Raw genomic sequence first — 22,759 nt, 5'->3', positions numbered from 1 at the left:
ATAAGAGCATCATTAATTCACAACCCGCTGAACAATCAAAGCATTCAACTAACCCGAATGCGAATTCGATTATAAGAGAGCCAAAAACCTAAATTGGGGGAAGGGAGGAATAAATATGAATGGGCCCATTGCGAAGCATTTCTGAACCATAAGAGAGTCCATGATTCCCCTAGGTCCCTCCTGGATAAGCATTATCCATCCGTGGAAAATATTAAAAATCCCCCACCAAAGTCTTTACCAGAGTAAGTTGAGGTATGACTTAACACTGGCACCACAACTTTCTTGGATAACTCTTGTCTGGATAAAGAGTTAGCCGGGTACCGAAAAAACGAACAAGGCAATAAAGAACTTACAACAAAATTATCGGTTACTGGATGAGTGGATGTTAGTATAATTGTAAAAAAAAACTGTAATCAACCCCTTTTTTGTACAAAATCTAATCATATCCTGCTGAAGGTTTGAAACTGAAGGATCAGTACTTTTAGCTTGAATTTTACCAGGGGTTTTCTGAGTTCGGATTTCCCTGCCCACAGAAATACTACCCACATAGCACTACAGCTGTACATTGGGAGCGTCTTCAGTATACAATTGTAGTGTTAATGTGTCATATGGGTAATCGGGAATAGATTCTTGTGGGCAGGAGATAAGGAGTTGTTTTTCCTACTTTTTCTTTCAAACCAAACACAACGACAAGGTAAGGTACCCATATGGGCGATTCTGAAATCTTCGATCTTCATTCTCTTTAATGAACATCAAGCTTTCGCCCAATTTCCTATTGAACCACCCTATGAGACAGTTTCCCAATTAGTAGAAAAACATACAAACTTAGAAAATGGGCTATGACCTGTGTTTTTTTTTCTAAGGAAAAACTGGAATTCATTTAAGAGAAAGTTAACGGTACGTTTGGTTGTCGCGACGGGGATGAAAAAATATGAATATTTGCATAAGATTCCTATTTTCTCTCGTTTATTTTGGTCGAAACAATAGGATGGGTTGAAAGCATACATTTGAAAAGTAGAGATGCGGGGTCTCACCAGATAGGTGCGACCTCGGTGAGAAACGAAAACAATGAGAAGTCGGTGAGAAAAAAATGTCTCCCTTCACATGTCCCTATGATCAAATCTCCAACCACTGTTTTCTTCACCTCTAACGAATCTAAGACTTCCGTTCATCAACTCCATCTCCGTTTCACATCTTTTGGTCATTTTGTATTTTTTCTCTGAAAACTCATTATCGGTTATCTTCCAAGTCGAGGTTCAGACCCTATCGATAGGGTGTTTAATCTCTGGTGAAGACATAGAATCTCCTCTGTTCTTTTTTTCTTCAAAAACCTCATTGTTTTCCTTCCTAGCTAAGCTTCAGAACCCCAAGCGCCAAAGAGTCCAATCACTGTTCATCATCTCCAACGAAGGTAAGACCTATCCATGCTCCGTTTCTCTCTGTAAACTATTTTTTATATATTTTTTTTCTCTAAAACTTCATTGCTTTTCTTCCCATTCGTGATTTCTTAGCCTTTCGACAACCAAATATTGGTAGATCTACTTAAACCTTTGTTCTCATCGTTGCAGGTCTAACAAGTTTGTAACTTTTTTTAATGATATATTGGTTAGATTTCTTAGGCATCCCTGATTTCTTGCCCATCACCATCGTTGCAGATATGCTAAAACCTCTATTGCATATTTGCTATCATTGAACCTCTGCTATTAAGGTAGAACCATTTATTATTGCAAATCTAAACCTTGCTAAACTTTTGTCATCATCATCGATCATGGTTGAAGGGGAATATAGGAGACAACCGTGGGTGTTCATGTTCCACTGTTGTTAAATGGTTGAAGAGGAATGAAATCAAACATCTTGCAAAAATTTCTTAACAATCAAACATCGGAAAACAAATTTTTTAGAATAATTGATCTCAGCAACCAAACATAGCATGCCAAAATGAAAAAATAAAATTTCTTTTCTCATTCCATTATTTCTCCGCAACCAAATGGACGACGATAAGGAACATTTATGGTTTCTCAAAAAAGATGACATGTGTTAGTAGCCAAAGATTCTTCTCCATGAAAAGACTCGTCTAGGTAAAATAAAAACAACTGGCCACATCAGAAAAGTTGAACGTTTTTTCTTATGACATGGCAGTTTGTTTTTGTTTTGAAAAAGAGAACCATTCATATGGATGTACACCCACAAAATAGTCCTTTTCTTGTACTCATTAGGTGAAATGCTCTGTACAAAATAACTACAGGTGTCGGAATTTTATCAGGTGGACGAATGACGTGGCAGATTCAGTCCGTACATCTGATAAACGACCTCAGCATCAATTCATCTATAGTATGCTTTGTCCACACCAACCCCATTGAAAACAACCGTTCTTTAATCAAAATTTGAATTCAAGTTCTTAATAATATTATTATTAAATTTAATATTTTATGTTTATAAGAATTATTAAAATTATGTAAGTTTAAAAAGTAATTATTTTTCGGAAAAGTATGAAATTTCACTGCAGAAACCTTCATTTTATACAACAATGAGCATCAATTCTGAATATTATATTTTACTTTTATTTTAAGCACAATAAATTGGATTTGGAATAAATCCAAATCATTCTAATAAGGCATCCTGTATTTTGGACTGGATTCAAACCCAACATTTTGGTAATCAGGATATAGCTGGATCCAATCCAAAATCACACTGATGATAGCCCTAGAGATGGGGGGCTTACAATTTGGATATTTAGAAGATTGGAGCTTGATCACCATTGGATGGATCGGAAGTTAAGAAAATCTATACACAGTTTTCCTTTCCCTACATTTTTTTTTCAAACCAAACACAGTCTAAAGAAATGAATAATAAGCATGTTCAGATAAACTCGGATGGGCTCCCCACAGGTGCCTCACAGCCATCGCCTCCATGAATTTTGAACATTTTCTATACTTATCATGGGGAGATATTTCCGATTCATCCCTATCTCCAGTCTCTAATGATCAAATGGCTTTAGGACCATTGATTTATGTATCGAGCTTTCAAAGACTAATTGAATTGAATTTTCTTCATAAGCAATATGTAGCTGAGTGACGTGCATATAGAGGGGGGAATAAGGGGATCAATATTATGAGGTCTTAGATTTATTGTCACATTGATTTCGAATGCTTCATTTTACTGTAATTCGATGACTCTTATAATCTTTTATTTTTTTATTCAATTGAGTATTCCGTCCATCATCGACACTTCTAATTAGTACTACTCTTAAGTACTTATTCTCACTTATCAAAAATTAGTACTTGTTCTCATTCCTCGGTAAAACTTTTTCGTTCCCGAGAAATTAACTCTGAGTGGACGAAGAAGAAATTCCTTTTAACCCACAGTAAAAAAAATGAGCTTTCAACCCCTCCCGCCCGCCAGTCCTCCGCTACTACTAGTACTAGTAGCGAGCGACTCCTCTCGTTCCCGAGGAGCAAACAAGAAGAAACGCCTATTGTTTTCGGGTTTTCAGTGAGCTCTGGTTCTTTTCTTCTCCTTCGTCTCAATAACAAGAAGCTTTTCGGATTTTGTAAGAGGAGATTTCGGTGAGTATTGGGATTTCGGATTTTCTGGATCGTTTCGCGTTCCTGGCGACCAAAATCAACGAAGGTCGGATATCTTTCTTGCACTGAAGTATTAATTAATACAATGCAAAGCATCTCCATTTGTTTCTCAGTGAGATATGGGTTGATACGGTTCTTATTTGCTTCCATAAAAGGGAAGATTCTTTTACTTTCTCTCTCTCTCAAAATTTGAGAGAAACATTTGCTACTTGTAGCTGGATGTTTAGTTAATTGAGGTTTTGAACTCAGAAGTCAGAAATATTATATATCTCTCACTTGATTTTCTTTTGCTATCTTGTTTTCTTGTTTCGTATATATATATATATAATATATATATTCACCAGGAAAGAGGTAGCTAGCTGAGCTTACGTACCTACTACGTACCTCCGATTCTTTATACACTTTAACCTTTTTTTTTTTCGTTTCTGGAACTGGTTTTTAGTTCTTTTTTGACTTCTAGGTTTGATTTTTTAGAACCTTTGTTTTTTTTGTTGTTTCTAGATAAAGTGGGAAGAAGAAGATGCTGCCTTTTCCAAGTTACTACGGGTTCGGGAATTGTTCGAGCAGGGATGGTTTTCCGAGCACGATGGAGATGATGGAGGGCGGAGGCTCGAGGTCATCAATGGCGGAGGCTAAAGTGATCGCTGCATGTAAGAGCCACAGTGAAGCAGAGAGGAGACGGAGGCAACGGATCAACGGCCACCTTGCCACCCTTCGGACTCTCCTTCCGAACACAACCAAAGTAAGTCTCGTAGAGAATTGAATTGAATTTGTGATCGTTGAATTCGATTACGAGGGTATTTACGTAATTTGGTGCGGCTGGCAGACGGACAAGGCATCGCTACTGGCCGAGGTGGTCCAGCATGTGAAGGAGCTAAAGAAGCTGGCTGCCGGTGTGGCATCGCATGATGGGGATGGATACAACAGCAATAGCAACAGAAGCAGAGAGTGGGCGTTCCCGGGTGAGACGGACGAGCTGACGTTAGGTTACTGCGACGCGGAATCGAAGATGATAAAGGCGTCTTTGTGCTGCGATGACCGGCCTGACCTGCTGTCGGACCTGACGAAAGCGCTGAGGTCAGCCCGGGGGAGGATAAGGAAGGCGGAGATGGCGACGGTGGGGGGCCGGACGAAAAGCGTGTTGGTGATACAAAGGCGTAACGAAGGAAGCAGTACTGGCGGAGATGAGGATTTGGAGATGCTGCGAAGGGCATTGAAGGCTGTTCTCGATAAGCCCATTTTGCCTGCGTCCGGCCGGATGCTGCCGGGAAACAAGCGGCCTCGTCTTTTCTCGCCAGCACATCGCCATTAGTCTTCTTTTACTTTATTTTATGCATACATGTAGAAATTGAGTTGTTGAGAATTATCAAATGGTTTTCTTCTTTCTTTTACTAAGAAAGCCTTAGAACTAGAATTTCTTTTTCTTTGATGGTGATTGGTTCATGGGTATAGTTTTCCTTTTTTTTTTTCTTCTGAGCATAGATAGGTACAGGTTTGGTTTGGGCCAAATGTGAGTATTTTGTAAGCATCAATGCGCCACATGGTTTGATATTTCAATTTTGGGCTTACATGTGTAACAGCACATTTGAGGGAATGGACCAAATGGCTTGTTTCATATATTTCTTCCCTCTGTCTTTCTTTACCTTTAATTGCCTTCATCTCCAAATAAATTAAAGATAAGTTCAATTTGATCTCATCTCTGCAACTTCATCTAACTTCATGGTTTGTTCTTCAAGTTTTCTTTTTTTTTTTTTTTCAAAAACTTGGAAAGAACATATTTAGAAAGTAAAGTTTCCCTTCTAAAGCAGGGAATAGGAAAATTCGTATTGATTTTTTTATCATCAACTGTATAAAACCAGATGAGGATTTATACTTCAAGAATTAGAATCGCAATGGTCCAATGATGGTCCATGTTGTTTGGTTGTAAGGAATTGGAATCTGATTCCCATTTTTTATAGAAATAGCAATGTCTTACTTGAGGGAATAGCTATTCCGCCCCATGAACAGTTGGACCAATCTAACAAAGCTTCTCTCTCCCCATCTCTGTGGGTGTCTTCCTCCAACAATTGAACTCTGCAAACTCCGGTAGGACAAGTCATCGCCAGTCATTGTGAAAAATGAAAATAATCTCATTTCGATTCTGATTTGAATTATTGACTGGATCAGACAAGTGAAGAAATAGAACATTCTAACTCCGATTGTGACCATGAACCAAACAGATTAACAGACCCTTTTAATGTCTTCTAATTTTTCATGCTATGAATTGAATAGTGGAACTCGGATAGGTTGGATCGGACTTATGGTCAATCCAGGCCCAAGCATTTTTTATAGTCTGAGTCGGCCAGCCCAAGCCCAAATTAGGTAAATCGTATTACAATAAGGGCGGGGTTCCGTTTGTTGGAGTTTCTTGGGCTTGGGCTTGAGTGGATGAGTAGGTTTTGAAGGTTTAACAATACATAATAGCATAGAACGGTAAGGGTATCAGTATTTTTAACACTGGTCATTTGATAAACAATGCTGACCAATAAAGAAATCTTCAGTATGACAAATTGGTTTGGTCCCCAAAATGGCCCTACACAGTACATTTTCTTCTCGATATTCCCTTATTAATGGGACAAATTAAAGCCCTAAAACCCTTACCACGTGGCCAAAATATACCCCTCTTTTTAAATAAGTTTAAATACCAGATTAGAATATTAAATCTTTTTAACGGGCAATATTACTTGTGGAAGATATCAATAAAGGTGGGTCATAGGCTAATGTGGATTGAAACTTGAAAGATTGCATAGGTAACTTATCCCAAGGATGCCCCACTTGGTCGATGGCTCAAAACAGCCATATCGTAGGATGCCCCGTTTGGTTCGCTGGAATAGGGGTTTGGAATCGGAATCGGATGGGTTATTCGGATTCCAATTGTTTGGTCGGGTAGAAATGGAATCGCATTCCCTGATTCCCATTTTTCCTATTTGAAAGAATGGTCATTCTCTTCTCGTTTTTTAGGAATGAAATCCCATTCCTGCTGATTCTAATTACCATTCCAATTTCGACTTTGAAAGATTTCAGGATCTGTTTGATTCACAGTCGGAATTAGAATTGGAATTGGAATCGAAATCGAAATGGTCCATTCCCATAGTCTGTTTGGTTCAGACAGGAATGTGAATAGAAATGGGAGTGAGCAGAAATGGGATTTTATTCCCATGGGAGAGACAAGGAATGGCCATTTCCTCAAATGGAAGAATGCCAATCTAACAGGAATAAAAATGAAATTCCGATTCTATCCAACCTAACAGTTAAAATTGAAATAGCCCATTCTAATTCCGATTCCAGACCCCTATTCCACGAATCAAACGGGGCTTCAATTCTGATTCCAATTCCAACTGTAAACCAAACAGATCATAATCAAATTATTCCTTACTATTTTTTTCAAATTTTCATGTCCATTAGCCAAAGTTCCCGTATATTGTACGTTGACTTCCTTGTGATCAATTTGGGCCCCTATGTCATCAGTTTTACAAAAGTGTATATATGTTTAAGTAAGGCCCATGGTATTGTCCGTCCACTTTTATTCCTAATTAATTTCATATATACACTCCTTTCGCGTACCATGGTGTATCAATATTTTAAACCCCATCCAGTGTTGGTATGAATATCTTATTTTCACTTGAAGGCCTCGTTCATTTACAGGTAAATATGAATGGGGAACTTGGTCAATGGGTAATTTTTTTCTATTAACCAACTTTTCTATGTTCTTTTTGCATTAAGTAATGAGTCCACATTAAATTTATCCTTACTTTCTTGGGTAAATTTTACCCATCTCCCAGGTGGATAAGTAGCTTTCCCACCTGGGAGAAATTTTTACAAAACCTGATGAGACCATTTTACCCATTTTAAGAGTTACTTTTGATGGATAGAAATGCCATTTTGTTATTTACCTGAGGATCCTAAAAATCAAAAGAAAATGGGTAAATGCAGTTAACATTTACCTAGGTAAGTGCTACCCAAGTAAACTGCACTATTACAAACGAACAGGACCGAAGTGTAACCATTGCAATCATGATGTGCAATATCAAAGTTATTTTTAATTTATTTTATCAATAATATGTAAGGCAATTTTTATGACACTAGAAGAGTATGATACCTGAAATCAATGTTCAAAGTATTGGAAACGCTATGCATATTGGAAAGGCAAATTTAAGAAACATATCGGGATACGCCTTGGATACGCATGGATATGGACTAAAAATTAAGATATGCATGGAAACACATGGAAATGCTATAAATACTCTAATAAATCATAAATAAACATCAATATCACTAAATATAAGACATAAATGAGCTATTTATGCATACAAATAACATATTTTAGTTGGTTTTATGAAAAAACATATTATAATAAATAAACGGGAAGTTGGGAATAGAAACATATCATCTAATTATGGACATAATAGATCAAGTAATTATTTTGCATGTTTTATTCTAATTTTCTAAAAACTAAATAATTATTTATTTTTATTCAAATAATTATTTTGCATGTTTTATTCTAAAAATTAAATCAAAATTAAGAAAAGTAAATATGTAACAAAAAATTGAATGGATTAATGGACATAATAGATGAAATAATTAATTTTCATATTTTATTCTAAAAATAAAAAAAAATATCAATGTTTTAAAACACAGAGGCATTCCACTACCTAGAGGCGTGAAGCATAGTTTAAAATGCAAGAGGCGTAAGATTCCTTAAGAGGATGAATGAGGAAGGAGAAAGGAGGGATTTTATTTTTTTTCTTTATCTTTAATAAAAACTTTTATATTAAGAAAAATAAAAATGCATAATAGTTGTTAAAAGTGGACGAAGCCCCCCAGCCGAAGGGGTAGAGGGCAAACCACTTTCTTTCCCCTTATCTTTTCTAACATTGGTTAAAAATGTAAAAGAAATTTGAAAATACATATCTAGTTTCACTCCTTTTTTCACAACCTTGAAAAACTTATTGAATCTTGCAAATTTATAGATGTTTTGGCAAATTTTTACAAGATTTGAGTCTTTAAAAGGTTAAAAAGCTTTTTGAATGGTTTGGGAAAGAAAGAGGGCTTCTGAAATGGGTTTAAAAACCCTCTTTCGAAAGGAGTTTTATTTGCGTTTCCACCACAATAAAATCATATTGTATCAGCCGATATAGTGTCGAAACGCACCGATACTCAACGACATAGGTACGATACGGGCACGATACGGCCTCGATACGACGAATAGATACGACACATTCAATTTGGTACCATGTATCGTGTCGAAAAGTTGCTGGAACGATATGTATCGGCCAATACAGGCCGATACGTGATGAAATTTTGAACCTTGCCTGAAATACTTTAACCAACAAACCAGCGTGAATTTTCAGGAATACTAGTTGATTGGTTACCAATTAGATAATACTAGTTGGTTGGTTGAGCTTTTTTGGTATAATTCCTTTTCAGTGTCAAGGTATAACTATATATATAATAATTTTTAGCATAACTTATTAATGATATTAAATATTTAAATCTAATCCATGACTTATTTAAAATTGATTTATAATATTAATTTGAATTTGAATATTATAATAGTTGCACATTAAGGGGATGTTTGGAAATATGGTCGTTTTTCAAAAAACGGTGCCACATTGGATCTGCATAGGTGTTTCAAAAAATGTCCATGTATCTCATTATTTGGTTCAGCTGATTATTAAAAACTGGGCATGCCTCGAAAATTGGGATCCCACCGATGCATAATTTGACATTTCATGCATCGGTGAATCGTTTTCCCCAACGGTTGATTGATGTGTATCCTATGTGGTGCTTACCTGTTAGCACATATATGAAAAACAGTGATAAAAATCACCTTCCCAAACAGCATAATGTTGCTCACTGCTTACATGGCAGAAGCGTTTTTTTTGTGAAAAATGGGTCTTGGAAGCATGAACGTTTTTTCATGAAAATCGGTCCCAAAAAGTGCCTAAATGTGATTTAGGACAGTGTGGTTTACACTGCTCTGTTCAATGGTGTCAATAGACCGATTTTGGGTTGAACCGTTGGACCCATCCAAATCAAAATCAATTAGACGGACCAACAAGACATATTGAATTGGACTTGATCCATCCATAATGGATTTATATTGGATTTGGTTGGATTAAACCAATATCCAGTCCATTGATATAAGATAAGAATACAGGTGTCGTTGGAGCAGGTATGGATTTTAACCAATCTAAATTAAAACCAATTTGAACATATTGGATGGTCCAAAATGGTCCCAAGTATTCATTGGATTGGATTGGACATGTCACATCTGTAATGGACTAATATTGGACCAGATTGGGTTGAACTTAAGGTTCAAAGTATCGATACATATCGACCTGTACCAGCCAATGCATATTGTGCTTGTGACTTCCCGATACACTCCTAAAGGGGTTGCATCGGGTCAGCCAGTGGTTCAGAGGGTAGTCGGGTCTTAAACCGACCCCTCTAAACTGGTTTCATAAAAAAAGTAGAACATATAAAAAAAGCACCGATATAGGCCAATACGCCTGCCATATCGGCCCATATCGGTATTTAGAACCTTGGTTGAATTAAATCCGGTCAAATTGACACCCCTAACTCCATTGACATCCCTAGTGGTTATCAATAAACTATTAAATAAGATCGCTTATACTGTTTCTCTCTTATTTTCTATCAGACCAAACAGGAAACACAGCCTTAATGTTTTCTTTAATATCCAATCGTTTCCAAGCTTTCTTTAGGGTAGATGAGGATGTTGTTTTCTGTTTATCCAAATTCAATTTCACCAGGCACTGGAGAAAGCTTAGATCCGGGCTTGGGTTCTATTGTTGGCTTATGAATTTTGCGGACCAGCCCAAACATGGCCCATGTGAAACACTAAGGGGGTGTTTGACAGTTTGACTAGTAGCATGGAGATTAGGCATGGCTCTAGATCAAATTGTCTAAGTTTCAGACCGTTAAGTGCCAACTTTAGCAAATAAAAAAACAGTGCAGTTAGATAGGGCTATGAATGAGCATGTGGTAGTTCAATCTCACTTTTCACGCTTTGTAAACCCAAGCCCAACTTGGGGTTTGAATGGATTTGATAGCAGGAAGAAGAAAGCACAACCAAGCGCCGGTGTGGTTAGAGATGTCAATGGACTGGTTTTAGATTGGACTCCGTCCAAACTAAAATTAATTTGGACGAATTGGACAGACTAGCAAGACATAATGAATTGGATCAGTCCAGATTTAAAGGACTAAAACAGTGTTTTCAAAACTAGACCAGACTAGAAGGTCAGGCCAAAAATCCGGAAACCGTTACCTGACTGATGCCATTTCACCCCAAAACCATCTGTTGGCAAAAAATCGTTGATTTGGTCAGCAAAGCACTGACCTGGGCGGTCAAATCGTTGAACCTTCGACTCAAACAACGGTTTTTGAACTTCTTTTGTTTTCTTTTTTAATTTTTTGTCAGAGTGAGCCGTCTGTTCAAACTAGACAACCTGAGAACCGGACCCCAAAATGGCTCCCTGTCTGGTCTGGTTTTAAAAAGCTTGATCCAAAGTATTTAACTTATTGGATTGAACCTGGTCCGTACATAATGAATTTATATTGGATTGGGTTGGATTGAGACAATATCTGGTCAATTGATAGAAGATACGAAAGGTGTCAATAGAACACGTTTGAGTTGAAACCAATCTAAACTAAAACAAATTTAAACATATTAGATGGTCCAGACATTGAAATTGATCGGTCCAAAATGGTCTAAAATATTCATTGGATTGGATTGGGTGCGACCACTTTTGGGCTTGTCATGGGTCTGAGATAAAATAAAAAGTATTTTTTCTTGTTGCCTTATTGAACATTTAATATAAGCACAATTGAGAAATATATTCTTTTTACTTGTTTTTGTCACAGAAAAAACATTATGTTCAATAAAAAAATTTTAATTTCCTAATTTTGTTAAATCTTACTTTGCAATAGATGTACTAAAACCCAATGTTTTTCAAAATCGAACTGGCCAGATGGTCGGACCGAAAAAATTAGGAACCGGTCATCCATTTAACCCCAAAGCCACTTTTGGCCAAAAATTGTTGATTTAGTCAATGAACCATTGATCCAGGCGATCAAGCCATTGAATCGTTCAACCTGACAACGGTTTTGGCCATTTTTTGTGTTTTTTAATTTTTTTTGTTTGAGTGGGCCATTATTTGGACCGAATGGTTGAAACATTCTACCCAAGAACAAGGTTCAAAATATCGATATGCCCGATGCGTCGGTAGGGGCATATCGGGCGTTTCAGTACTTGTTTTTTTACTTTTTTTTATTTTTCTTTTCAAAACTGGTTCAGGGGAGCCGGTCTAGGACCCCTCCATCCCCTGAACCAGTCAGACCCCCGATACACCCACTATAGGGGCGTATCAGAAGGGTCCTAGAACAATACGTATGTATGGGCCGTTACATAACGATACTTTGAACCTTGCCCAAGAATTGGACCTAAAAAGGTTACATGTCTGATTCGATTTTAAAGACCTTGCTAAAACCTACAAAAGAAAAAAAAAAGGAGAGGGGAAAAGAGATAAAAGAAAGAAAAGAAAAAATTGGATAAGATGGTACCCTCCCATATACAAAACTTTAAAAAGTAAATTTTGATGCTATTAGATGTTCAAATGGTCTTTGTTTGGAGGAATTATTATATATTGTTGGGTCGGATCGTTAAAATGTAAACACGATTAATTGAAATCACTTCTATTAATGGCGGAATGCCAGGTAACTCACAAGTAGACCTGTTCATAGGCCGGGTCGGGCCGGGCTTTGACTCTTTATTAACAGAAAAATGTTAGGCCCGAGCCTGAGCCCTGCCCGACCAACGGGCCTACAACTTGGGCCCAAGCCTGGCCCTGATAAAAAGCCCGAAGCCCGACTTAATAAAAGAAATTCGAATTTTTTCCTATTCAAATGGACATTTTCTATTTTAATTTAGATGTTTTTTCCCCTTTTTAAATGAACAATGGGCCTACAAGTGAATCAACAACATTCTCAAATCAAAAAATTTATTCAAATGGACATCTAGGGTTTTTACTTAGGTTTAACTATAGGTTGGGTCGGGTTTACTTTGGTTTAACTATAGGTCGGGCCGGGTTTACTTTGGTTTAACTATAGGTCGGGCCGGGCCGGGCTATTTTGGCAAAGCCCGAGACCGTTTCGAATTTTATGCGGGCCGGGCTTTTTGGCCCGAGGTTAAGCTCGCGGGCCAAAAAGCCTGTTCAAGCCCGTCTGGGGGTCAGGCCGGTTCGTCGGGCCACTCGGCCCATGAACAGGTTTACTCACAAGCTAGTGGTTAAAGGAATGTTTGGAGTGAAGGTGACTCAAAGCTTGTCTTATTCTCGACAGTCTGCTCGGAAAAGACACCACCCCATGTAGATGTTCTACATTTATTCAAATGTGCGAAAGGATCAACTAGGAGAAACAGTTTTACATCGGGTATTCTCATACATAGAGAGAAGGCAATCAAGCAGCTGACTAACCAGCTAATGAAGGTCATTCCAATCATCTTGAAAGGGAGGCAGACTTCCCCTTGGATTGCAGTATATTTATGTAATGGACTTGTAGGGTAGGACTGTCTTGCATTAGGGTTTTTCTTTTTGAGTGTATCAAAAAGAGAAAAAATCCAATGGATTTTTATTCAAACACAGGGCGTTTGGTATTGTTTTCGTAAGTCTTTTTATTTGATAAATGGTACTAGGTCATTGCCATGTGGGTGTTTGTCCCATCATGCTATTTCATATTCTTATTTATTATATAAATGTTTGTCTTGATTTGCGTGTTAATTAATCATTGGAGAAAATTCATTTTAACATTTTTCCCAATACAAAAGTATTTATTTATTGTTCCGCTTATATAGCACCTAGCTGTCAATAAATACCAAAAAAACATTTATCAACCACTTTTTCTCGGTTTTAAAGATAAATTAAGAAAAAATGTTTATTTTATAAATAGAAACCTTTCCAAACATATACTAAATCTCCCTTTCATTATTTTTCTTGATGGAGGTAATAGTTTAAAATTTTAAAATGGGCCATTTACTAAATCACCCTTATAGTTTCAAGGGAAATTTCCCGATTAGTACCCTGTACTTTGGGCCTAGTGTCATTTTGATTCTTGAACTTTAAAATGTGACAATTCAGTACCCGAACTTTCAAAACATGATAGTCCAGTACCTACTTTTAACTAGCTATTAATCAGCGGCAAGTGGCATTTTAAAAAGATATAAATGCCCTTCGAGTGTCATCTAATTTTCTTTATCAACCATCCAAACATTAACAAAAAAATTAACAGTCTCAAATCCTTGCCTCCTCTATTCAAGAAAGTTGAGGTCATCAGAATGCTCACTCAAACGTGACCCCAACCTTCTTGAATGGAGAAGGCAAAGATTTGGGACTATTAATTTTTTGTCAATGTTTAGATAATTGATAAAGAAAATTAAATAATACTTGAAGGGCATCTTTGCCTTTTTAATATGCCAATTAACAACTGATTAGCAGCTAGTTAACGACAAGTACTGGATTGTCATGTTTTAAAAGTTTGGGTACTGAATTGTCACATTTTAAAGTTTGGGGACCAAAGTGGCACTAGGCCTAAAATACATGGTACTAATCGAGAATTTTCCCTTTATTAAAACCGACCTATAGTTTGTGTTTTACTAAAACATCCCCTATAGTTTGTAATCAATTTACTTAATCGACCTTCCATTAGATGAAAGCGAAAAATAACAATTTTAACCTTAACATCCATTCAAATAAATATAATCTTAAGAAGCTAAAAACAATATGCCATTTTTGCCCCTAATAAAACATGAATAACCACTCTGTTTTCTCTATTTTTTTTTCAATTTTATTTTCTATACAAAAAAGTGTTAGCGGTACTTTTGGAATAAACAACCATGGATCATTGGATCCATACCCTTGGACATTTTCCACTTAGTTTAGGTGATCATGTTACTATATTAAGATGGAAAAACAAATAGTTCTTAATGAAAGGTCAATTAAGTAAATAGATTGCAAACTATAAGGGGTGTTTTAATAAAACACAAGCTATAGGCTAAATTTGTGAGACTATAGGGGTGTTCTAGTAAATGACCATTTTAAAATCCAACTTTTGCAGGAGTTTTATTGGAATGAATATTTATATTTAATGTAAATATAATTACATTAGTTATATGAAAATTTATGTTTACATAATTTATATTTATATGAAAGTATAAATGTTTACATTTTTAGGGGTAATTCGATAAATGCTCATTCGAACAACTTTTGTTGTGGGCGAAATTGGGATTTCAAATAATTTAAAGCATTACTTGATCATTTTCCGTCAGAAAAAAAAGTAATAAAAGGGAGGTCTAATGCTCATTCCAATAAATTTTGTCATGAACAAAGGTGGGATTTCAAAAAATTTAAAACATTACATCATTTTCTGTGATAAAAAATAATGGTAGTGAGATCTTTTGCTTATGTCTTTAAAAAGTGAAGGGAAGTTTCTCACCATTGCTGAAATGTCTCCTAAAAGTCTTTGATAATTGCAATAATCTTCCTTGAATTTTATGACATAGCTGTAAGTAGACTTCCTCTATTAAAATCCTCTAATAAGATGCATGAAAATGTTTGAAACCCCCATACAGTTACTATTGAGCAAAGTTTTCAAAACCGGACTGGAAAAACTGAAACCCTAAAGCCGCTTTTGGCCAAAAATCGTTGATTTGGTCAGTGAACTACTAACTTGGGCGATCAAACCATCAAACCATTGGACCCAGGAACAGTTTTGACTCTCTTTTGTGTTTTTACATTTTTTTTTTGTTTGAGTGGGTTGTCTATTTAGACATAATGGTTGGACTGTTCGACTTGGGAACCGAAGCCCATAACGGTTCCTTGTTTGGTCCGATTTTATAACTCTTGCTATTGAGGCTGATTTCTAAAGGAAAAGTTGAAAGTTGTAGTTTGGCCTTTGAGCAATTGATTTGAATGGAAAATTTGAAAATAAACCAATTTTGTAAATGAGATTGGAGAGGCTTAGGGAAGTGAATGATACGAAAAAAAATTGGAAAATAAACAATTTTGGTCAAAAGTAACTGCATGAGTATTTTTGGACATTTTCATGCTTCTTGTTAGAGGATTCTAACTAAGGGGTCTACATACGTTTGTTTTAAAAAGTTTAGAGGAGGTGATTGCAATTACCAAACTTTAGGGAGATTTCAGCAACGACAGAAAACTTCTGCCATTTATATCTTATTTTTTTAGGGTTTCCCTTCTTTATTTTCATTGACGCTTGCACAACCTTCAAATGCCTCTTTATCTTGAAGAGCAATCCGAATACTCCTACACTATACATCTCATACATGGTGGTTTTTGGTGAATTCTATGTGAACAAAGCTTGTACTTGTAGGAGATTTGGGTTATACTGTCATACTCTGTATTAGGAGTGAGAATGGGTCAGTTTGGTTCAATTCAGTGGCAAAATTTGAAACTTATCCTTTAGGGACCAGTTCTAGGTTTTTGGAACCTTAACCTATTTAATGAAAGTCTTTTTTAGGGTCATTTCTGATATTGTCGATTCCAAGGTCTACTCGTGGAACATGCTCTTTCTTTACTATCCCCTTCAAAAGAAGAAAAAATAAAACATGATTTTCAATAATAATAATAATTTATAATTTAAAACTTATATTGTATTTATTGATTAAATTGAGTAATTTAATATATAAATTATTATAATAAATTAATATAGTTCAAAATTTATCATTTTATTTTATTTATTATATACATTTAAATATTAATATAAAAACAACTAATCAAATCACTTAAATAACTTAATGATAAGCTAAGACTATAATTATTATAACCATGAACGCTTAGGTTTAAATCTTCAACATCCTTAAAGATATTCGGAGACTTATTTAAAGGCAAGTTTAATTCGAAAGTCAATTTATTGGGTTTGGTTCAAAGGGTAAACTCTGGAATCGACGACTTACGTAACAGTCGATTCCAAGAATTTATCACTAATCCTACTCTATAATATATTAGGTAGGATTAATTCAATACCGGTCCGAAGTCGGTTTCATTAAATTAAATTTCGAGTAGAACCTACCCATTTACTCACTGAATAACGAATATCTCCCCATGTCGGGAATAATCCGGATCTCCCACTCACAAACTCTTCCCACTCCGCAGATCCGAGTTGGGTAGGTGTGGGGACCAGATCCGGATTTAGCTTGTAGTGGGCTGTGGGCAGGCATTGTCAAGTTGTGTATATCATTTTTAATTGTCGAGTCCAGTACAAGGTGGAGGCGTGGAGGACTCTGAATCCGAAGCGACCTGTCGACTGTCGAGAAAGCCGCATCATGTAGGGGACCCATCTCTTTGCGCTTATCAGAAAAGGAGTGGTCCACGTGCATCCACGTGGTAACCCTTGTTAGTGAAAAGACTTGAGAATAAATGGGTTTAAGGATCCTCCGGCTCCGGAGAGTACGAATCGGTGTTCACAATATATCTCCTGGCAAGTTGGCCCAGTTTTAACTTTAAACCAGATGCGACGGCCATTAAACTACGTTTATTTGCTTCGGTTTCTCCGTCTTTCTTGGAGACAAAATGGTGACCCAACTTCCACCTATCTGTTCCTTCAAATTTACATGCATCCATTCATTCATTTAGCCATGACTGAAAAACCCTAACCACTTTCTGCTTTCCCAACTCGCATTCCCTCTTCCTCGTAGGATCTGCAATGGCAGCTCTTCGACCCTCCACTGCTCCTCAGCCTCAAGACTGCTCCGCTGTGACCTTTCTTCGACCCAGGAATTCTTTCCTGGGTCTTTCTAGAACTTCACTGGGGATTACCAGAGTAAGTTGTTCTTCACTTCCCCTTTTTACTTCCTTAATTCTCTCTAGTTTTTTTCCCTGAATTGTCTTCATTGATACCATTCCCTGCAGCAGATCTATGGTTCCCGAGAAAAGTTGGGGAAATTTGAGGAGGCCCATCTGAGATCCTTGGGTTCAAACAAGTAAGTTTATCTCTTCACCCTATTTTGCTGGAAAAGTTTCAAATTGATGGTCGTTTTGCTTTTCCTCGTCTTTAACTTTTGCCAACTTAGCTGGGATATTGTTTCTCGGTTGAGAATTCTACGGGATTTGCATGATATCTCGGATTATTATTTATGAATTTGAATTTGTGTTGTGATTTTAGAGAATGGGTCTGGAAAAAAATAGTTAGTTTCTATTTGAACTTTCGAACTATGGTTGGTCTGATTGCCTAAAATGGCAATTAATTAGTTAGCAATCTACTGAGAACCGGTATTAATTGTTTGCTCCAACATCGTTCTTTACATAATGGTTGTGACTGGGTATGCATGCAAATATCCGTGCTTATCTAATTGGCTCTCAGCACAAATCCGTTTAATCCATAATTGTCTGAGTTTCTAATGTTATTGTTTGATGATCTATTATAGGAAATCTGTACTTTTAGAATTACAGATTCAATGCAACCTTCGGCACTGACCCAAAAAGATAAGAATGTATTCGTTCTTGTTTGAATCACTTGTGCTCTGTTATTCTATTCCTTGGATTCGTTAAGTATAATCTATTAATCATTATAATTTGTGCTATTTCCATCTTTTGGCTTCTTCATTTGCAGGAGTGATCCAACTTTGAGAGTAGAGGCTTCCAGGGATTCTGCGGGATTGGCCCAAGAAATTACAAACAACAACAAACTAGGTGTAAATAAAATTGAGCAGGGGTTAGATCTGTTTGGGGAGATGAAAAATAGGTTTTTGAGTTTTAAAAGGCACAAATACCTGTAAGTAACGGTAGTCTCCAAACTAAAGTATTATAGCCTGAAGTTGGCCAATGTTTAAACTAACTTAGCCTGCATTTCAAACAGGGAGAACTCAGAACATTTTGAGAAGCTTTCAAAAGCTCAAGCACCAAAGGTGATACAACAAACTAGGCTTATATTTTGGTCTTTGTTCTTTTATCCAGTTTAAAATCTGGCTTCAACATTGTTGGATTGCCTCTTTTTCCCATTTCATGTTATTATTTTCTAAGCCAATTTAGAATGGGATGCTCAGCTTCTGCATTTTTTATCAATAAACTTGGGTCTCGTTCAATAACTAACTAGTTGAAAAACAGTTCATGGTGATTGCCTGTGCAGACTCTAGGGTATGCCCTTCTACCATCCTGGGATTTCAACCTGGAGATGCCTTTATGATACGGAATGTGGCAAATCTGGTACCTCCTGTTGAGGTATTATGGTGTCTTTCTTCTGCCTTTGTTATTCTAATGGTGAAAACCTTGATGCTATAAACTGGGAAGATATGGATGAAATAACCTTGTCCATTTTACTGATAAAAAAAACCTTGTTCATTTTGTAAATCTTAAATTTGAATCTTTCTTTTGCAGAGACCCTCAGAAACTAATGCTGCCCTTGAATTTGCCGTAAATACTCTTGAAGTAAGTTTCCTTGTGGCTTTGTGTATATTATATATGTATATAGTTACTCTACTTGACGATCAGTTATGGACAAAATTATGCTTCTTGAGGTTCTGAGTTGTTGGTTTTCTTCCTATATATTTATCAGCACCTCTTCAGTCTGTGGTTTTTGAAAAATTGTAGGTAGTGGGTACATGCTATTCACAAACACTACAAGATTAAGTGTGCATCTTTTTCTTTCTTTTTTTTTTTGTCACCAGATGATTAAAAATTAGTGTTTCCTACAGGTCGAAAATATATTTGTCATTGGCCACAGCTGTTGTGGAGGTATTCAAGCCCTTATGAGTATGCCAGATGAAATAGACAGAAGGTAAAGCCAGATAATTCCCTTTTTGTTAACATGAATGGCATGTCTTATCGTTTTTCCTTTGTGGAGCAGTGGAATTTATTATTGTTTCTTACACCAATTTATCTGTTTATTTCAGTAGCTTTATTAGAAACTGGGTTGTGGTTGGGAAGAAGGCGAGGTTAAGCACAAAAGCTGTTGCTGCCAACCTCAGCTTTGATCAGCAATGCAGACACTGTGAGAAGGTGTTCTTTTCTTTCTTGCCTCCTATCACATATTTTGATCACCAATCAGTTACCTTGTTTTTGCTAATACTTTATTGCAGATTTGTATCCAAATCAATTTGAAACTTAGGCTCAGTTTGGAAAGAGTACAAATACAAATATGTACAGTACAAATACATACAAAATACAGGGTTTTGCACTCTACATATTTGTATTTGTAGTCCTTCCTTTGGGAAGAGTACAAATACAAACATGTACAGTGGAAAACTTTGTATATCGTATTTCTAAACCTTGTATTTGTACTGTACATATTTATATTTGCACGTTTCCCAAACTGAGCTTTATTGAATTTTTGATTGGTGGATTGAAATGGCCATCATCATCATCATCACCCAAGCCCTTATCCCAACTATATGGGGTTGGCTACATAACCCTGTTCTTCCGTTCCATTCTGTTTAATGCCATATCTTGTTACTATTTCCACCCGTGTCGTTTTTGGTCTACCCCTAGCCCTTCTAGCCCCTTCAACTTGCAATGAAAAAAATGCATGAACAAATACACTATAATTGGTCACAAGTGTAAAAAACAATGGTAGAATTGTAAAGACAATGAAAAAAATGCTTGTGCATACACTATAATTGGTAATGAGTGTAATATGTGAATACATTAAGTTAATCGTCTTTATTGTTGGTAATAAGTGTAATATGTGAATGCATTAAGTTAATCGTCTTTGTTGTCTGCTGCTCGGATGAGTTAATTTCTGCATGTTACAGGAATCAATCAACCAATCAATACTGAACTTGCTAACTTACCCCTGGATTGAAGAAAGAGTGGGTAAAGGAGTACTCTCTATTCATGGTGGTTACTATGACTTCACCAAGTGTACATTTGAGAAATGGACACTCGATTACAAAAGAAGTAATGTAGATAAGGAAGGTAGAAGAGTCTCCATCAAAGACCAAGCATTTTGGTGCTGATAAAACATTTTCATCCATAGCTTCAACAACATCTACTTGGTTTCATTATCCAGAATTAGGTACAATACAATGGTTGCGACCCAGTGCTACCCTGTTGAATTAAGATTTGCATTTGGAATTGTAAGACAAAACCTAAAGTTAAATTAAGGGACTTATCTTGTAAATTTTCTTACCTAGTGCTTGTACTTCTTTTACTTTGTATTTGTGTGGTCTGTGGAGTGGTGTAATAAAAGCATCTATCTGTCTCATTAGTTTGAACAACTTTCTACAAAGTTACTGACTTTGGAATGTGCATCAAGGGAACAAATAAACCCAAGCACCTACTGGGATTTAAAAGGAAACTCAATACTTGATGGAAACTCTTGCATGTAGACAATTTAAACGTCATAACATCCGGAGCCCCTAGTTGCGTGCATTTACATTGGGCTGTTTGCACAATGCACTATCCCACCAATCCACCATATTGAATTTAAGCCTAGCCTCCCAGTATATAGAATTAGCTCGGTTTGGTCTGTTGTAGTGAAGTAATTCATCAGGGCGGTGTTTGATTTGGTACTCTGATGTTGCATTCTCATTTAAGCTTCCGAAGATGCCACATTTGTGTTGCCTGAACTGATTCTTCATTCACAATTAAACAAAAAATCCTTTTAACATCACCATTTGAGGCAAAAAGAAGAAATCACTTATTTTTGGATAGCTAAAAAGAAGAAACCACTGTGCCTTAGATTTTTTGCACGGGGGTGATGGAGAATCATCAAATCTCTTCGGGAGATGATACAGGATGCAGCGTTGGATGAAGCTAATGTGGCACCTGAAACGCCCAGTTAGTAGGTAGCAGGTAACCCTACCAAGCATGTGTTTCTGCATTAAACGTTACGGCAACATCTAAAGCATTGGGTTCACGCTTCAGGTTGAAAATTGAAATACATCGGTACCAAACACTATGTACCTTACATGCTCAACGAGGGGCTACTACTTCAACTTAAGTTTTGTTTGGTACCGTTGGTGTTTCAAACCCTAGCATTTTGGTCAAAGATACCATTTCATCTTGAAACATGCATACCATCATTTATACTTGAGATTTGTTTTGTGGGTAGGGGTGCAACTTGGGTGGGCCCAACCCGAGCCTGGACTGATTAAGTCTGCAATTTTACACTTTCGTTTCTCTTTTCTTTTTTTTTTTTTCAAGTTGGATCCAGGCTTAGGCCTTAAAAGAAAGCCTAAACTTTGAGGTTATAGGGTTAGAAATCATACCAATTTGCAATAATACCCTGTAGGGGGTATCATGATCCAATAGGTTGAAATAGCAAAGCCCAAACCTGACTTGGGTTGATGAATCAAAACCCTAATCTGACCCATTAGCATCCCTATACAAAAATGAAAGAATACTTCTTTTCTTGGAAAGTCTTGAACTAAGACATTGAATAACTGTAGATGAATTATAGAATGTTCAACTGCTTATTAAAACGTTGAACCTTTAATGGTTTCCTTTGAGAATATTTTCATTAGTATTGCAACAACAAGAGTTGAATTGAGCTGTCAAAGCATGGTATCAGACATATGAACAAGGTTTTTCAAGATTGTATCTCTAACAAATCTGTTCTTAATACTGGACCCTAACCATGACACACCACATAAGCATCATAGAGGCCCCAAATGTTCGAATTAGGAGACCAACCCAAAGGCCCACTCCCAATACATTGAAAATAACGTGGGTTTGCAGCCCTAAATTGGAGTTCACGTCTGCGTTCCACAATGCCCCACACCACATCCCCCCACCTTGTATTGTGAACATCTTCCGATAACAAGAATGGGAGATGATGAGACATCATCGGGAGATGTTCCCAATACAAGGTGGGGATGTGGTGTGGGGTGCAGATGTCAACTCCCTAAATTGGTGAAATGTATACAAATCAAGCTTGAATTTACATTGCTTGTCACTTTGCTAAAACCATGGCCTTAATTAAATTGATCCAGTTTCGTTCTTTTACACTGTACAATAAAGATGACCCGTGCTTTTTTTTTTTGTTTTCTTAGAGACTGTAGGTTCATAAATATTACATTTTTCCTCGAAGAATTTTTTGAGCTATTTTTTGGTAAGTGTTATTTTTCTCTCATGTTGATAAATTAGTTTATGATGGAGGGAGAAAGT

General features: G+C 36.6%; 2 protein-coding genes across 4 annotated transcripts; both read left to right on the top strand.

The window, feature by feature from the left end:
- The first annotated feature begins 1,044 nt into the window (after positions 1 to 1,044).
- Positions 1,045 to 5,201, top strand: LOC104595478 (transcription factor bHLH30-like). 2 transcript variants are annotated; one of them, XM_010256203.3, is made up of 3 exons: positions 1,045 to 1,411; positions 4,086 to 4,326; positions 4,411 to 5,201. In XM_010256203.3, exons 2-3 carry the CDS (start codon positions 4,105 to 4,107, stop codon positions 4,894 to 4,896), a joined length of 708 nt encoding a protein of 235 aa, XP_010254505.1. In that variant the 5' UTR covers positions 1,045 to 1,411; positions 4,086 to 4,104; the 3' UTR covers positions 4,897 to 5,201. The 2 variants fall into 2 exon arrangements, with proteins under 2 accessions (XP_010254505.1, XP_010254503.1); XM_010256201.3 differs by lacking the exon at positions 1,045 to 1,411 and adding an exon at positions 3,006 to 3,630.
- Positions 5,202 to 17,084: 11,883 nt separating this feature from the next.
- On the top strand, positions 17,085 to 20,879 carry LOC104595477 (beta carbonic anhydrase 5, chloroplastic-like). Of its 2 annotated transcripts, none has more exons than XM_010256200.3 (10): positions 17,085 to 17,230; positions 17,353 to 17,477; positions 17,570 to 17,637; positions 18,267 to 18,428; positions 18,513 to 18,561; positions 18,761 to 18,874; positions 19,031 to 19,081; positions 19,348 to 19,430; positions 19,546 to 19,651; positions 20,404 to 20,879. In XM_010256200.3, the coding sequence occupies exons 1-10, from the start codon at positions 17,167 to 17,169 to the stop codon at positions 20,605 to 20,607; spliced, it is 1,026 nt and encodes a 341-aa protein (XP_010254502.1). In that variant the 5' UTR covers positions 17,085 to 17,166; the 3' UTR covers positions 20,608 to 20,879. The 2 variants fall into 2 exon arrangements, with proteins under 2 accessions (XP_010254502.1, XP_010254501.1); XM_010256199.3 differs by having other exon boundaries at positions 17,567 to 17,637.
- The last annotated feature ends 1,880 nt before the right edge of the window (positions 20,880 to 22,759 follow it).

This window comes from Nelumbo nucifera, chromosome 5 (genome assembly GCF_055504915.1).
Source record: "Nelumbo nucifera cultivar China Antique chromosome 5, China Antique-T2T, whole genome shotgun sequence".
NCBI lineage: Eukaryota > Viridiplantae > Streptophyta > Magnoliopsida > Proteales > Nelumbonaceae > Nelumbo > Nelumbo nucifera.
Note: the sequence above shows the minus strand (reverse complement) of the source record. Positions and strands in the feature narration are given on the sequence as shown.

Bases quoted from the DNA above. Each gene is read 5' to 3' on its own strand.
- LOC104595478 (XM_010256203.3), top strand. From the start codon at position 4,105: ATGCTGCCTTTTCCAAGTTACTACGGGTTCGGGAATTGTTCGAGCAGG. The intron at 4,327-4,410 runs GTAAGTCTCGTA...TGCGGCTGGCAG, and splicing joins TCCTTCCGAACACAACCAAA to ACGGACAAGGCATCGCTACT.
- LOC104595477 (XM_010256199.3), top strand. From the start codon at position 17,167: ATGCGACGGCCATTAAACTACGTTTATTTGCTTCGGTTTCTCCGTCTT. The intron at 18,429-18,512 runs GTAAGTAACGGT...CATTTCAAACAG, and splicing joins TTTAAAAGGCACAAATACCT to GGAGAACTCAGAACATTTTG. The intron at 19,652-20,403 runs GTGTTCTTTTCT...TGCATGTTACAG, and splicing joins AATGCAGACACTGTGAGAAG to GAATCAATCAACCAATCAAT.